General features: G+C 33.9%; 2 protein-coding genes across 11 annotated transcripts in view; one reads left to right on the top strand and one right to left on the bottom strand.

The window, feature by feature from the left end:
• Positions 1 to 18,073, top strand: part of Adamts-like (A disintegrin and metalloproteinase with thrombospondin motifs like) — a 179,209-nt gene that overhangs the window by 154,858 nt on the left and 6,278 nt on the right. For 7 of the 10 annotated variants that reach the window (NM_001043470.1, XM_062674163.1, XM_062674162.1 and 4 more), the window contains 7 exon segments: positions 5,751 to 5,886; positions 7,236 to 7,365; positions 11,639 to 11,781; positions 13,387 to 13,442; positions 16,219 to 16,345; positions 16,641 to 16,805; positions 17,114 to 17,230. In NM_001043470.1, coding sequence (NP_001036935.1) covers positions 5,751 to 5,886; positions 7,236 to 7,365; positions 11,639 to 11,781; positions 13,387 to 13,442; positions 16,219 to 16,345; positions 16,641 to 16,805; positions 17,114 to 17,230 — 874 coding nt within the window. 10 annotated transcript variants of the gene reach the window in all.
• Positions 7,823 to 15,202, bottom strand: LOC110386175 (homologous-pairing protein 2 homolog). The gene is made up of 4 exons (XM_021351682.3): positions 14,621 to 15,202; positions 9,686 to 9,929; positions 8,769 to 9,027; positions 7,823 to 7,993 (listed from the first exon to the last, which is right to left on the bottom strand). Exons 1-4 carry the CDS (start codon positions 14,624 to 14,626, stop codon positions 7,858 to 7,860), a joined length of 645 nt encoding a protein of 214 aa, XP_021207357.3. The 5' UTR covers positions 14,627 to 15,202; the 3' UTR covers positions 7,823 to 7,857.

Raw genomic sequence — 18,073 nt, 5'->3', positions numbered from 1 at the left:
TTTTAAAATTTATTGCAAAATCAGTTCCTAAAACATTTATTTTTAATGCAAAAATTTAAAGAGAAAAGAAAATAATAATCTAATTGATTTAAATAGAATTAGGTACACAAAGTAATTTTGTCGTTATAAGGAAATACTCCTAAAATTACGTAGAGTTACGAACAAAAGGTTACGTTTTTTTTTTTTAAATCTTAAAACTTTTGGACTATGATATTTAAAAATTTAGCTATTCGAATATTCAATATTACGAATAGGTACACGTTCGGAAACTGGTATTTTTTTTTGTATCTGCTACACGAATATTCTAATCAAGACGACATCGTCACATCTTAATGACGGGGTCATGAGGTCAAACGATATACTTACGTCATTTTATAATATTAAAAATATCTAAATTGTTAATTCCGTGATATAACTATATAAATATATGAGTATAATTCAGTGGTGGGGAAAACCGGCATATGGACGATTTCGTACTGGTTTTGCGGATTTTAGTTGGGAAGGCTTCGGTCTGTTTGCTTTTTTAATTGTATATTTGGTCTCTTAAAATGTCATGATAAAATATCTGTATTGTATATATTTGCCATGCGAATCGTGCGCGACTTTTGGGTTTATTTTTTTGGTATCGACGACCTATAGGCTGTAGGTACTTTGTAAACATCAGTTATTTTACATTAACATAAAATAGTCGCATATATTTTATTTTCGATAAGTTGAAGTCATGAATATCCGACTTTCTGGATCTCATGCCAAGATTTGGTAATTGAAGAAGCTAACTATATATGTAAATAGTTTGTTATATAAAAACTTTTCTTTTTTCAACTTTTTAATTATTTTGAATTTGGAACACGTATATTATTTTAAAAACTTCTTTTCATTTCACATATTTTTTCCTGTTCATTATTAGCAAATTACAATATGGAATGGGGTGTTATAGAAAATAGGATTGCACAAAGTGCAAGTGCAAATAGTGCGTAATTCCATTGATTCGTGACCAAACAGTTTGAAGTCGCCGTGGCTTAAAGGATAAGACGTCCGGTGCATTCGTATCTAGCGATGCACCGGTGTTCGAATCCCGCAAGCGGGTACCAATTTTTCTAATGAAATACGTATTTAACAAATGTTCACGATTGACTTCCACGGTAAAGGAATAACATCGTGTAATAAAAATCAAACCCACAAAATTATAATTTGCGTAATTACTGGTGGTAGGACCTCTTGTGAGTCCGCACGGGTAGGTACCACCGCCCCGCCTATTTCTGCCGTGAAGCGGTAATGCGTTTCGGTTTGAAGGGTGGGGCAGCCGTTGTAACTATACTGAGACCTTAGAACTTAGATCTCAAGGTGTGTGGCGCATTTACGCTGTAGATGTCTATGGGCTCCAGTAACCACTCAACACCAGGTGGGCTGTGAGCTCGTCCACACATCTAAGCAATAAAATAAAAATAAAAAAAAGACAGATTAAAGTCCTGTATGACAAAGATGGCCATTTCGAATTTTTTTTTACTGAGACTTTAATAAATATGTAGGTATAAATTTTAATAATATTACACTACTTCATTAAAAATAATGCATTTCCATTTGTAACAGAACTTATGACTGGACTGGGTATATAATAATATGTATTTACGTACATAATGAAACTAAAAATCTTAACGATAGATATTGGGTTCATAAATTAACGTGAAATGTCATAAGACAGCGAATTAAAACTAAACTCGCGTATCTCGTACGATTTCATGGTTTTTTTAGACTAAACTTGTCCAATGTGTAGGTATCCAAGTTTTTATTCTTCTCAACTCCATAATTTAGTATTTAAGTAATAGGTGTGAATATTTTTAGATTTGAATAAAACAATTATTTTTCGGTACAAAGCACGAAGCGTTTTATCAATTACAACTTTACAACTACGCCATTGAGAAGTTTTGCTACGTTATTTACTGATTGAAGATTTGTTAGCGTCTCAACGACAGTCCGTGCTGACGATTAAAAATAAAACGAAATTATGATGCCACACACACACAGCTGTTGTAAAGTTATTGTATTTTTTTATGGCTTCGTGAATCATAACAACCTAGAATTGTAATTAAGTTTTACAACTTGTAAAAATAGATTTTAATTTGCCATGTGAGCTTTATTGAATGCGCCTCTCCTTTGTCCTTTTGATCAGTAATATTATTATCATGGATTGAAAATATGTATTAGCAATGTTTTTGTTTTTTGTGATAATTAATAAATGGGATTAACTTCTAAATAATTACAATTACTAAAAGACTTTAGCTTGTTTTTGCATACTTCATTACGCTTAAAAGTTTATAGCGTTGGTTTGGATTGGTTTTTGAACTACTAGTGATACATCTACTGGTGGTACCACCACCCTGCCTATTTCTGCCGTGAAGCAGTAATGCGTTTCGGTTTGAAGGGTGGGGCAGCTGTTGTAACTATAATTGAGACCTTAGAACTTATATCTCAAGGTGGGTGGTGCATTTACGTCGTAGATGTCTATGGGCTCCAGTAACCACTTAACATCAGGTGGTCTGTGAACTCGTCCATCCATCTAAGCAATAAAAAAGAAAACATCGCTTAAAATGATGATATTCCTTAACTGTAGTTCATAATATAGTATGTACGTACATGAGATGACACCGCTAGGCATCATAGATTTAGTCTTGGAAGAATTAAAAAAAACATGTTTCTATTAATAAAAGTTATAGCACAATAAAATATGAAGATGGCTCTAATTTATTGTTCATATCTCATTCGTTATGTTGATTATATAAACGTTTTGTGCGAATAATTAAATTTACATTTTAAATTAGCTTTTCGCGATGTAGAAAAACTAAAATACACTTCGGAATAGTAGTGATCGCTTTTGTTTTTGCCTTTTAAGTTGTCTACATAAGTTGTATTACAAGTGACAAGAAGAAATATCGAGATTTTCGAGAATAACATAACCAGAGATTTGTTTTCTTAAATTATTATTTACACACTTAAGTTAGCCTTCTAGTTTTCGAGCTTGTAGTCTATAAAGGTAGACACACCAAAATGAAAATGCTATCGCCAAAATTGGTTTATAAATTTGACTGCCCCTTGTAATGGAATTCCACAGACACAGCCCACTGAGTTTCCTGCCGGATCTTCTCAGTGGGTCGTGTTTCCGATTCGGTGGTAGATTCTGCGAAGCACGGCTCTTGATAGGGTACGTGTTAGCATCGTCGTCAGGTTTGAGCCCCGTGAGCGTACCTACTAGCTCGGCGAATCTAGAATAACCCTTCGAGGTTACTAGAATAGGTAGGAAACTAAAAGATAATGGAATAACTGCTTGAAGTCGTCGTGGCCTAAAGGATAAGACGTCCGGTGCATTCGTATCTAGCGATGCACTGATGTTCGAATCCCGCAGGCGGGTACCAATTTTTCTAATGAAATACGTACTTAACAAATGTTCACGATTGATTTCCACGGTGAAGGAATAACATCGTGTAATAAAAATCAAACCCGCAAAATTATAATTTGCGTAATTACTAGTGGCAGGACCTCTTGTGAGTCCGGACGGGTAGGTACCACCGCCTTGCTTATTTCTGCTGTGAAGCAGCAATGCGTTTCGGTTTGAAGGGTGGGGCAGCCGTTGTAACTATACTGAGACCTTAGAACTTATATCTCAAGGTGGGTGGCGCATTTACGTTGTAGATGTCTATGGGCTCTAGTAACCACTTAACATCAGGTGGGCTGTGAGATCATCCAGACTTCTAAGCAATAAAAAGAAACTGCTATCCTACCAAATACTGGTTAGATGCACAATACACCCTATCACCATTAATAAATAGAACAGTAAAATTACCGTAAAAGTAAAATAGACAAATAAGTTGAAGATACTTCCACTAAAGACGGCTGGGAGAATCTTAATAGCCACATAGACAATTAAAATAATAAAATCGCCTTCCAAAGATAATTCTCTATGATGGTATGACACCATTTCAATTACAAAACATTTGATTTAGTTTCTCTGACGATATACATAGACGTTTAAAATATTTTCGGGTTGGTATGATTCTAACACAACGCAGTTACAGTCTAAGCTATGGAATTAGGATTCATCATCATTGCGTCCTTTTTCTCGTTAAGACAGGGTTTGTCGGAAAATACTTAGCGAGTCAATTGGGTATATGCACTTAGGTTAGTTAAGTTTTAATAATATAAATATATATAATAACATAAGACTTGGGAATCGCCTCCCACGATTAATAAATTGAGAAATTACGAAAAAAGCCAATAAAAACCAGCTATAAAACCAATCAAAAAGCAAACTTGAAGTTTGAATATATGTAAATCGAAACAAAAAACGGATAGTTCGCAAAATAATTAAGATGTATAAATGCTTAAAATAGATTACATATAATTTATGTCATTATAAAAAGAGGTTGACATAAGGTGCAGTGAAACGATCCAAATAATGGCCAAGATAAGGTAGGGTAAGTGTAAACAATGATAAAATTTAGTTGAAAAAACACAACAAACAAGCAACAACAAAGAGGCGGTTTTTATTTTAATTGCCTCATTTGTGTGAAAATACGTTAATCTATAATAATATATTAATACGTGAAGCAAAAACTTTGTAGGTATCCCTTTTTACGAAAATTGCGTGGACGGAGGAGTATGAAATTTTCCACACTTATAGAGAATATAGAGAAGAAGTGCACAATGCTAATATTTTTTTAAAATAATGCATAAAAGATACATTAAATCAATAAAGAAAATATTACACACACTACGTACCATGTATTTGACACACACACGCATGTATACTATTTATTGTCAAACTTTTGTTCTTGACGTCTGTTGTCAAATTGAGAATAGATTAAATATTGTTTGTCGTTGTTACTATTTTTTATAGTGTAGTCTTGGCGAAATTTGTGATTATAGAAGTATAAAATACAATCATAATAGTGTACAAACTTACAATTCCAATTAATTATAGTCGAATTTCGACTACTGCGGGACCTCTAGTAAAACTTAATACATAATAAATTCCATTTTCAGGTTATTTGAGTATTGATTAAAAATTAATCGACCAAGGGAACTTTTTATTTTTATGTAATCCTATAATTAAGGTTATGTTTGCCTCTTTCTTTTCTGTAATTATGCAGTCAAAGGGGTCAATGGCACCATAAATTTAACACTCAGACGAAGTACAGGTACCATATGTATGATAAAAAAATTAAATGAACTTTAACATCGATTAATAACGATGCTCTACACTCGGCGGCAGATAGAGGCAAATGGCGTGGAATAGTCCATAATAAACTCCTGTTGCGAGGAGGTGGTCACGACCCTCAGTATTGAGGAAACCGAAGCAAGAAGAAGAATAACGGTGCATTGTTTAGGGTATCTCTAGACTATTTTTGTTATTCGAGGTCATTGAACTTATCATTACTGCTTAAATTCTTAATTTAATTAAGAATACTGTACACTGCGTACTATATATTCAATCAAACCATGCCCTATCACGAGTATCAGCTACCTGTAGACTATCAGAATCTTGAAGTGCATTATTAACGCTCGCCTTAGTGTAAAATAGATATCCTGCCGCATAAGCAGAAGTCTAACAAATGTCTGTGTGTTTGTATGTGTGTGTGTGTGTGTGTGTGTGTGTGTGTGTGTGAGAGAGAGAGAGAGAGAAAGAGAGAGATACAGAGAAAAAAATAATGGTTCCTTTTGAAAATTGTAAAATAAAATATATTTTTCTTTCCCAGCATTCATGGAGCCTGACCACATTGGCAAGAGGTACAGGCGGAAGAGATCGGCGGAGGCTCATAATCGACAGAAACGCGAGGCGCCTTATGTTATATACCCCGAGATATTGGTCATTGTTGATTATGACGGGTACAGGTGAGCACATGATGACTTTATGTATTTCAACTTTTTAGTTTTTATGAAATGAAATGTATAGTAAATGAGTTATATAACACAGTAATTACCTAAGTAGTTGTGTTAGTAAGTCTTATGTTACTGCAGGTCTCAGGTAAAACAACGCGAATACCGCTCTCTGGGTATAGCGATATGAAATCTGTTCTAACCTTATGATAATAGAACAAAATTAAAATGACTTATATAAATCGTTGTACCATAATATACCTAAACATTTTAATACGATAATATGTGTAAGTGTAATATGTGTAAAATATCATTATATATTATTATTTACGGAAGTATTAAAAGAATAAAAAATATTTCGTTTATTTATGCCGCGAAACATTCATAAAATATAGCGCATACTATAAAAGTACGATTGAGAGTCCCATCGCGTCTCAAAGGGGGCTGTGGCAACATAATGATGTTAAAACGTTGTATTGTTGGATGTTTGCCAATATTTTGTATTCGAGTATATGTATGTGAATGTCTACCAAAGATGTTAACCGATTCGCAATTTATGTATTACGCATCATCATAATAATTTGAGTAGGTACCGCCTTTTTGAGTTAACTCCGCCCAAAGGAGGCAACAAAAATGCAGAAAAAACGTGAATATTAAATACTAGCTGACCCGGCAGACTTTGTAGTGCTCAATCGATAAATAAAAGACCAAAACTTTTATATAAAATAAACAAAAGGAATCCGTCTGACGGGGGACACATCAAAGGAAAAACAAAATTGTTATTTTTTTAAATCCGTGCATTTTCATATTTATCTACCTTTTAAACCTTCTCTGGACTTTCACAAATAATTCAAAACCAAAATTAGCCAAATCGGTCCAGCCGTTCTCGAATTTTAGCGAGACTAACGAACAGCAATTCATTTTTATATATATAGATAGATAGATTAATTAATTAAATGTAGCATTCGACTTGATGCCACATAATTTGTTACCCTAGCCGACGGTTCCGGAAACTGCTGAACATGCAATCGTGTAGAATTAAATGTGTTCTAGTAATCTATAAATGGCGGCAGGGTAAAAATCTGTCTGTAAAAGTCTGATTGTGTATGCAAATAATTAAATTTTTTTTTCTTTTCTTTTATACGTTGGTAACCTAAGGGGTTATTCCAGCTACGTCCGAGCGGGTGGATGAGCTCACATGCTCAACATGACAATTTGCTAACACTAGCATGACATAATCTACCACTAGATCACGACCCACTGACAAGATCCGATTTTTTTCTTCTTTTTTTAATGGTTTACTACAAAATAAGGCCTAAAACTAAGCTTTAGTATCAATAAATGTTAAATGCCTCGCTTTGCAGGTTACACGGCGGCGACAACGTGCAGATCAAACGTTATTTCGTATCGTTTTGGAACGGAGTCGATTTGAGGTACAAACTGCTGAAGGGGCCAAGGATAAGGATATCTATAGCTGGTATCATAATTTCAAGGGTGAGTACATCATTTTTATTAATCATAATAAAAATAACACTATTTCAATCATGAGTTGTAGTGCACATTGTGTAACAATAGTTTTGGATAGGTGGTAATGAATTAAGTTACATAATGTCGTGGCAATTTTGTTATAAGGTATGTTTTTGTCTCAAATTGATAGCGGAGCTCACTTTCATTATTTGTAGTAAGAAGTGGAGATTACAGACGTCATAAAATAATTGCCGCCAGCTACAATAAAACATTTCGAATCGAAATCTGAAATATACTAATATAGTCTCAGTTATAACTGTCCCAGCCTCCAAAAGGAGCGCATGACTGCTTTACGGTATAAAACGGCAGGATGGTGACGGAAATATTTCAAAATACCCTCATCATAAAGTTAACTTTAAACTCTTAAGACATTTAGGAAAATAATTAAATTTTAAGAATTATTAAGAATGCGTACTATCACAAATAAAAAGACACAGTTTTAAATTTATTTGTTTAAAATTAAGAAACTGCCATCGGTTTGAAGTCAACCATTTCGTCGGTTTCGATGCAAAGCTCTTCCAACAGAGTCTTCTTCGGTTTGGGATAGCCTTCTAGCACCGCTTCCAGCATGTCGTTGCAGATCCTTTTGCGTTTTCTTTTGAGGCAAAATCATGTTTAATGTGGATATAATTCCTTTTTTCAATCAATTATAATGAATTTTGACGAATTTCTAAACGATTGCAAATTGTCGTTCCCACGTACGGACGTTAGTCAAGCTTAAAATACTCTCGGGGACTTTGGCAAGTAAAAATTGTTATAACAATTCAAAGCTTTATTATTAGTTGCAGAAAAGATCAGATGTTAAGACTTTAAATTAACATGCTGGCTATTCTAATAGTGTTTGTGTCGCCTTGTGCCTTTTACGTATTCGACGTTAAGCCTTAGAGGGAAGCATGAGAGGATCTTAGAGAGAGTCTATGATGTCTATGGGCCCTGATAGCTACTTAAAACTGGGCCGTCAGCAAGTATTTCTGTTTACGCCAAAGTTAAGCTAAAAAGCTTCAATAAAGTGATTAGGTTTTAAATGCCTTCGTCAATAGTCAGTAGTATTATGAACTATACGATAATATTGCAATTCCCAAAGGGATTTTTTGCAAATGTCAGCTACGTCATTCTCATCTTCATCATAGATTTCCGTATCGCTCAACCGCTCCGCCACTTCATATCAATAGCTTATTGTAGTAATTTTGTTGTGTCATATAATATATATGTGGAATGTTTAGAAATAATGAAACTGGTATGTACTTTATAGAATTTTATGCAGTAACGCGCCACTGCACCTCCATGTAGATTATTTCCACGACGACGCACGGACGTAATATGGCTAAGCCAGGTCCGCATTTAGTATAGTGTAAGCGAAATGTACTTACCTGTATTCTTTCAATTGTTTTTCATGCTCATTCAATATCGTTTTCTTTTCATCGGCACTGATGACCTCCGTGGAGGACTTTAGGGCTTCCAGCTTCTTGCCCATAGCATCAATGTTTCTAGAAATTTCTGTGATACTTTTCTTTGCGTAATCGGTGGTAGGAGTAGACGTTAGATTTTTTAAATTAGTTTCAGCTGTTTTCAAAGATTTCGTTTTTTCCTCTAAATCTTCTACCAAACGTTTTAATTGCGCATCGAAATCTAAAATATGAATATCGCTGTTTTTCTTAAATGAGATATCAAATACATTTGTACATATTTACTTATAAGAGAAAAACTACTTATGTGTGTGTTTAATAATAATATAAATAAATCTTAATAAATTTGAATTAAAAATAGTGTAAGAAAAAATGATTTTATTGTAAAAAACATTAAATGGGACCCGTACTCCGGTAACCAGGTGGGCCGTGAGCTCATTCGCTCACCAATATTTAATAATAAAACAAAGATAATTACTTTTATTTATTAATAATTATTTTTACTGGTGGTTTCTACCACCGGCAAGAGGTCCTCCTCTTGTGAGTCCGCATGGGTAGGTACCATCACCCCGCCTATTTCAGCCGTGAAGCAGTAATGCGTTTCGGTTTGAAGGGCGGGGCAGCCGTTGTAACTATACTGAGATCTTAGAACTCATACCTCAAGGTGGGTGGCGCATTTACATTGTAGATGTCTATGGGCTCCAGTAACCACTCAACACCAGTTGGGCTGTAAGCTCGTTCACCCATCTAAGCAATAAAAAAAACTTAAAAATCTTGACTCTATATTTGTATTTTACGTGTAGTGTATGTAGATACATTTTGCTAATATTTCTATTTAGCTTCTATGTTACGAAATTGAAGTAGATATTTCAAATCTATACCTTCTATTTCGCAATCTCCAGTTGCCACATCGCGTTGTAAAGCAACGTAAACCTTTTGTTTTCCGTACAATTTGCATTTGATTTTACCCGATTCAGCAAGTCCATCCAACGCTTTTTGTACAGCGGTCTTGGTGTACGCTCCACGTAAATTAACTGTCACATCAGCGCACGAATATGGACGATTCGTGTCTTCTAAATACTTCAATACAGCCTCACTTGCCATTTTTGTCGCAGTTTGAAAATTCTTTAAGCGAAAAATATTATTCCTCTTTATTTGGTTTGGCGCCAAATTGCTTTTACGAGATGTATTGAGTCAAGGTTTACCGTTTATACAGCCTAGTAACAATGTTTATTGCCTACTTTATAAAAAAAAACATTTTATACATGTAAATAAGTTTAGTTATGTATAACTAAACTTATTTACATGTATAAAATTATTTGTAAATAATTTAGGTATATAATTTACTTTTTCATTCACATTCTAAAATTTTAGTATAGGTTTATCTATACAAGTTGAATTATTATGCTTTGCTCCGTTCTCAAGTAACTAACTACCACTGCTTTCTGCCATTTGTCCGTAGCATTAATACTGTCCATGTTGTGCTTCTTGATTATGTAATTTAAATCTTAAAATAGGTAGTGATGATAGCTTTAAATAATACCTACAGCAGTTGCATCAGTATACTTAGACAAAAATATTGTATGGGAGATACGGTATGGTAGATTATGGTAGATAAACTCTAGTGCCCATCTTCAATAGTTGAAAGAAGATCATTACGTTGGCTCAATACTTGTGAAAATAATGAATGTTGCCGAAAGATATTATTAGAGAATAAACACTAATAAAATAACGTTATTATTATAAATAGCCATTAATGTTTTCATCTATATTTCTAAGATTAATAAGTATTAATTCAATATGTCGTAACATTAGATTGATTACGTTTTATTACCACATTAACATTTATTAGGTTTAAATGTACACATTATGTGAAAAAAAGTACGTTCGAGATCGTACAAAATACGGAATCTATTTGTATAAATTAAAAACACCTGCATTATAAATAAGACGAATGGCGGCTTTTTTTTCTACGAAAATCACAGGTTTCAATGAAAACAAAGCATGAGATATGGCCGTTCAAAACTAGTTTCCGTTGTCAACTTGGGATATTGAAGAAGTCTATTAAAATGTTTGTCTCAAGGTTGAGAAAGTTACGAAAAATTTTGGTAGGTAGGTAGGTTGAACTTTATTCCGCAAACACGTGACTTGAAACGTTTCCTTTGCTTAATTAGCACTCTGCATCCTTGAACTTACGATTGCTTATCGTAGACTTAAAAATATTCAGATCGGAACACCAAAACTATCAAATCGATTTGGCTAAAATTGATTTCGTTTTTTTTCTTTTTCTGATCATACAATTTTATGAAGAAACGAAATTTACTAATTTTTGAAGTGCAGGTTTATGTAGGTACCTACAGATAATCGTTTGCTTAATGAAGAATAATAGCTAATTATCGTACCTACTACACATTTCTGTATAAGATCAGATTCAATATCAAACTTGAATTAATGGAATTTCTTACTTCCAAATTTTTTTTACAATCACCTTAGTGGTTTTGTCGTAAAACAAGCTTTTAAACACATTAAAACATATTTTGCTGTCATTTTGATATTTGTACAAAAATCGCGGGCTTACGTAATTATTTATAGCCAGGTGTCACTAAATTATTGGCACTGACTAATTTATGTTACTGTCTTATTGGGCATTTCATTACAAAAAACCATTAAATACATTCTTTAAAAACCATTATTTCGGATGAACTCTCATCAATGCAATTTTATGTTCGTGTGTATCTTTTACTCTAGGCGCTTTTTTTTAACATAAATACAGATTAATATCAATTATTTGTCATGATCATGTGATTGAATTACCAAGGTCTTAATCTTGTCAGGGTCGGGATGCCACACCTTACCTCGAGAGGAACAGAGTAGGTCGGGATGCCATCGACTCTGCTGCAGCTCTGACCGACATGGGCAAGTATCTGTTCAGAGAGAGGCGGCTGCCCGTCTACGATATTGCCGTTGCGATCACCAAGTAAGTTTTTAGAAATAAAAGCATTATTATTATGTTTTCTGAAAAGAACTGACTCTAAAGAAGTTTTAACATGGTAACACCTAAGAAACATAAATAAAAATGGCCAATGGACTTTGTATCCGGCTAATAAATATTAAAAAAAAAATGAATTTAGCTGTCAACAATACCTCCATTGTAGATTGATTTGATAAAATGCAAATCAATCTTGAAAAACTTTTGTTTGTTCATTCGATTTATATTAATTGTATTCTGGTAAAATATAGAAAAGACTTCAATAAAATCCCGGGTCATTTTATATAGGTATTTGACACTTTAAATTGTACCTACGTAATAACCTAAATCAAAATGCGTAAGCCTTACGTAGTTTTTTACTAACTTATTTATTACAAAAAAAGATAGTTTTGTATGCTATGTAAGTCTATACAAGTAAATAAAAACTATATAGACACGAATCGTTCTGTTTATGTACATAAGTGCAAGTTTTCTAACGAATTGTTTGAGATGACGCCGTCATTTTAAGCCATCGCACCGTCCGCCATCTTGGCAAATTTCATTCCCGCTTTCTGGGCCGCTGTGCTTAAAAACTCCTTTTCCAGGCCTTTGAAGTTGTCAAAAACGGCTCTGGAATTAAGTTCCCTTCAGGACGTCTGCCGAGCGTTAGGACATAGCCTTCGTTAAATTAAACTAAGGAGTTGTCAATATCAGCGGCTTAGTTGCGTCCTTGAAATTGCTGATGTCCCTGAGTGGTCACCGTCAGATGAATTAGAAAATATTAAATAATCTATTTAGTGTTTTTTTTTTTAAATTGATGAATCCTAATTGGGTTGTGTATACTATTAAATTTAAATAAAGTCCTGGTATAATATGAATCACCAAATAAGTGTTCTTTACGGTTATACCCAAATAAAAAATTGTACTATACTTTGTAAACTAAGTATCCATTTTTGGTGAAAAATAGGTATATTTAAATCATTGTAGTATAAACAAGAACAAACTGATAGACATTTTCGCATGTATTATTGTTATTTTATTTGACCATGATCTTGAAAAGGCTGACTAAATTTTATTCAAAGATGAAAAACGTATGAAATGAAATCAAATTTATATTTTGTCTTTTTTTTTTTTCAATCGCCCAAGGCAACAGGTAAGAGCCGTAAGTATCTATTTTTAAATAATTTAGCGCCATTATTGAGTTTATTGTATTATTAGATTTTAGAGTACCTGAGTTTAATCGGTGAAGGTCAAATAATTTGATTTGAAGGTACGAAAACTGATTTGACCAACAGGTACGACATGTGCCGACGACGCAAGGGTGGTCGCTGTACAAAAGGCACCGCTGGTAAAATATATTTTAAGAAAAAAAAAAATTAAAGCAAAATGGAAAGCGTTTGGTTTTAGCTCAGCATTAACAGAGGCTTGAAATGATAAAAAAGTGCTTTTATTTTTTAATAAAACGAGGTAAAGGATTTGGTAATGGCGCTGAATATTACGTGAATACGAATTAGGTGTTTAAATGTCCGTGTGTTTGTAAATGAAACACAGCGAACGTGACCGTTGATATGGCAGGGGTTTTACTGAACATGTATTATTTGCGTGATATTTCAGACTTGACATGTGCAGAAGGCAATACGCGAACGATGCCTGCAATAGAGGGACAGCAGGTAGGCGTGTTTCATAAAACCATCACATTATCAAAAGCACGCCTTTATTTACTTTCCATCAATCGTCCCTCACTTCTATGTTCACTATTTTTTATACACGAATCTCCTTATATCCAGTCCCGAATTCTTCATTCGCACATTGTGAATAATTTCGTCTCTTCAATCGTTTGTTTTCTTCTAGAAACGTCTGCCTGTCTTATTTCATTGTGTAAATAAATACCTTCATTTTTCACTTTTACGTATGTAGATTAGTTTTTTGTTTTTCTTCATACAGGGCTCTACTTTCCAACGATTTCATTGCAAAAACAAAACGCAAACATGGCAAAAGCATGTTGCTATAAACGCATCTCATTTGCATATACTTTAGAAACATGCCAAAAATATATTGTTCAACTCTTTATCTTTTAGTATACATATATCTAATTATAAATAACACAGGTCGATGAACAAAAAATAACATATGTAATATGATATTTCAAATTAATTTAATGGCGGAGTTGCGAAAGATCGCAGTGCAAAAGGTCATTAATACATCTCCGATACATAAAATTACAGAGTGCACATTTAAGACTATAATTCTATCACTTAAGACACGATAAAACTAATGAAAAATATAGTTTTGTGGGTACATACTTTCGCAACAATATTATCGAATTATTATCTGCGGGTTATTAATTGAGAAGTCTTGTCGCTATAGCTTAATGAAGCAAGTGACCTTTGCCTCAAAACGAATGGACAATCAATAATCTCGAAATTTATGATTTAAGTGTAATAATATTAAATGTTACTTTTGTGTAAATTTGCAGGCAAATGATTCCCATACTATTTACACAAGTAGAAGTATATTTGATCCGTCACCTTTCGTAGTTTTATGTAATGATTCCAAAGTGAATTACATAGTAGATATAAAACATTTTTTCTGTTTATTTTTAACAGGCAAAGGGATTGAAACACATACATCGAGGTCTTGTGCACAGGTCAAAGGCATGTCTTTGTATTGTGTTGCAAATAATATCGGATTTAATTGATTATTAAGATTGAATTTTGGGACTGTGGTGTGGGTATGTGCTAAGCAACCCCATCGCTCCACTATCCAAGCATCCGATCCCCGCCGAGACAGAACTCGTGAAATAATACGTGAAGTAGGATATCACGTAGACTAATGCATATTAGGCTACCTTCATTCCTCAGAATACGAGACGGGCCGTCGTCAGCTTGGTACTGCCTACATCTAAGGGCCACGGCCATAGACTGTCCGTGTAACATCAATCACGGAACCCGAAACTGCTTAATCTGATAATCTCACGTCAATAGAAAACAAATTTCAACTATTAAACAAAGATACATACAAAGTTTGCATTTCTTGAAAATGCAATGTAATGTAAAAGTGGCTTCCAATCTATGGACTAAGACAAAATTGTTCAATATCTCTTTATCGTCAGTTTAAATTCGGTTTTTTTGTTTGGTAGCATAACTGACGGACTTTAGTGTTACCAATTTTTTTGGCAGTAACGACTTTTTCTACCTTTAAAAGTGACAATAAAAACAAAAATGAGAAATAGCAATGGATAAAACGAACATAAACCGTGAGATATGAGTCATTATGGTCGAATTTCGAAAACAGGACGATACATTATACATTTTTGTTAAATTGCGTATAAAACAAACAAACAAAATTTCCGATCGGTTTTATTACTTATTAAAAATCACCAACACTTGTACCTGCCATCATTCGGGAATTTCCAATACTTAAACCCTGTTTAATGTTAATAATATAATATAATATACTATAATCTTTCAATTCAATATAATATATGCATTAATGTATTGTAAATCTATTTTTCTCTAACAACATGGTAGCATTTGTTTGCTTACTAACACAAAGCTTGCTTTGCATGTTTAATGATTACAAAAAAAATATGCCTGTGTACAAAGTAATGTGAGTATTGTTTATTATACTTTATAAATATTTTCTAAGTACCACTGGTTTATTTTTTTACTATATATGCATGTTTCTATCTAAACAACCAAGAATATGAGCTTGTAATAAAAGTTTTAGTTAAAAAACCATCAAAATATGTAAAGGTAGTTAATAACACTAATCAATTCATGTTTCTAATTGTAAATTGTAAACGTCATCTGTGTGTAGATTTCATTACTTCTCTGTCTCCCTCTGGAATTTCATTGTCAATCATAAAGTCATATCCACTTGTGTTTCATAAGAATTTCTGGTATAAGACTCAGGTTATAGCGTTTTTGTGATTGACGGTAAGGAGGTCTGTTTTGGTTACATACGTCAATGTTTTATTACACTTTTATAAAAATTACAATACATTTATAGAAGAAAAGTCCATGCTTGCTTAGAATAATGCCTTAATGGCATGGTCTGTCATGACTATCTCAGAATCTTCTTAGAAGTTCTGCGGAAAATGAACACGTTGTACCAAATTAAGCGATGTTTTCTACCGATAAATGAGTGTGTCGCTAGCCCGTGTTGGTATCCACATTTTGACTAATTCTTTTAAAGATCATCACTTGTTTCATTTTAAACAGTTGTTTACCGCTGGATCTTTTGACTTTGGCCTAATGTCTCAATATGGGCAGCAGTAATCACGTGGCGATAAAGGCTCCTGTATTCGCTTACGCCTATGAAGTGGACCGCAAGATTTATCTACAAAAAAAAAATCTAATTTGCAAACCCTTTTAGTAAAATTCATCGCATGAATGATAAAATAATATTCACATTCGAAGCTTCATATAATATTTAAATGTTTAGGTTTTGCTTACGTGGGAGGAGCTTGCGTTGTGAACAAGAGATTAGAAAAGGTCAATTCAGTAGCCATCATCGAAGACACTGGTGGTTTTTCTGGTATCATCGTGGCTGCTCACGAAGTTGGACATTTGTAAGTACAAAGTACTTCTCAAGGCCATACAAGAAACTTAAGAATCCTTGTCCTAAAATTGTGGAAGATATACTTACATTAAATTCAAATTACAATTCAAACTTCTCGATTATTAATTGCTAAAATTTGAACCTTTTTTTCTCTAATGACAAAACTATTATCTGTTTCATTAAAATCTGTTATTGCCAATAAAGTAATACCGATTATAGAGCATTTATGTACTCACGTGTCATAAAAACAAAACTACCCACTTTTCAATTGCATTGCCCCCTTTCAATACTGCTTCCGTGTTCAGGTTAGGAGCGGTCCATGACGGCAGTCCTCCGCCTTCGTATCTCGGTGGTCCAGGCGCCGAGAAGTGCCGGTGGGAAGACGGCTTCATCATGTCTGATTTGAGACACACTGAGAAGGGGTTCAGATGGTCGCCGTGCAGTGTGCAGAGTTTCCACCACTTTTTAAAGTAAGTGTTATATAATATAAGCACTAATACTGGTGGTAGGGCGTATTGTGAGCCAGCACGGGTAGGTACCACCACCCTGCCTATTTCTGCTGTGAACCAGTAATGCTTTTCGGCTTAAAGGATGGGACAGTTGTACTGTAAAAACTGAGACTTAGAACTCATGTCTCAAAGCCGGAATTTACGTTGTTGTCTATGGACTCCAGTAACCACTTAACACCAGATGGACCGTGAGGTCATCCACCCATTGAAGCAATAAAAAAGCACAATTTTTATTTGATTTTATTTAAATCGCGTTTTTCATCTTCCAGTGGGGACACAGCGACTTGCCTATACAACTCTCCGCATGAAGATGACTCTTTGCCGCGAGTGTTGCCTGGTCGTCTCCTTACCCTGGACGCTCAGTGCCGGAAGGACAGAGGCACCAGGTATGCTCAGCTTGTTTTTCTATATGCATGTAATAATTTTTTTTAAGGGTTTTTATGACCTGGTAACTAAGACTTTTAAGTCATATCTTAATTTAATTTTTAATCTTATTTTTATGAAATATAATAATATGGATTGAAATGAAATGAAGATGATTAATTTGTGATCAACTGGGATGAAATTCAATTAAATGATATGGGATGATGTATAATCTCAGTAAAATGGTGGTCATTTACTGAGATTTTTTCAGAGGACTTTTTGGAGGCTCCTGCGAAGTTACGTCCAGCGGTTTTGTTTCATTATCCCACATTTGTGCACTTTCACAAGTATTAAACAGTTAACAAACCACCGTTATTATAGATTTAAACCTGAAGAAACACTAAATAGACAAAATAAAACAAATCACACAAATTCACTCCTCGCGTTCCCGCCAAAAAGTCATGCATGTAATAATTAAAACTAGTTTTGCCCTTTGACAAAACTCTACTAATTCGCGTAAAAGATCACATGTATGTTTATTTTGTTTTAGCTGCCTTAATCAATTATATCGCAGTATACATGTATGTAAATACATTTTTGTGTAAATATATGGTGTCACATTACCTTCCAAAACAGCTTCAAGGTCCATTTAAATATATTCTTGTACTTAATAATATCATCTAAGATATAAAAATAGCAAAAAAATCTGTTTCATTCACTGTACGTAATGTAACACAATCCAAATGAACTGAAGCGAAAGGTCAACGGTCCCGTGGGAAGCACAATTAGAGCATACTTTGAGGTTATCGATAGGAACTTAGTAAAACACACACATTTTCTTGTTCCTTCTCGCAACACCTTTGTTA

Source organism: Bombyx mori, chromosome 20, assembly GCF_030269925.1.
Source record: "Bombyx mori chromosome 20, ASM3026992v2".
Classification (NCBI taxonomy): domain Eukaryota; kingdom Metazoa; phylum Arthropoda; class Insecta; order Lepidoptera; family Bombycidae; genus Bombyx; species Bombyx mori.
This window is presented reverse-complemented; position numbering and strand designations above follow the sequence as displayed.

Excerpts from the sequence above, each read along its gene's own strand:
- LOC110386175 (XM_021351682.3), bottom strand. Across the intron at positions 9,028-9,685 it reads TGGAGATTGCGAAATAGAAG|ATTTCGATGCGCAATTAAAA; the intron begins GTATAGATTTGA and ends TTCATATTTTAG. Across the intron at positions 7,994-8,768 it reads AAACAATTGAAAGAATACAG|AAAACGCAAAAGGATCTGCA; the intron begins GTAAGTACATTT and ends TTGCCTCAAAAG.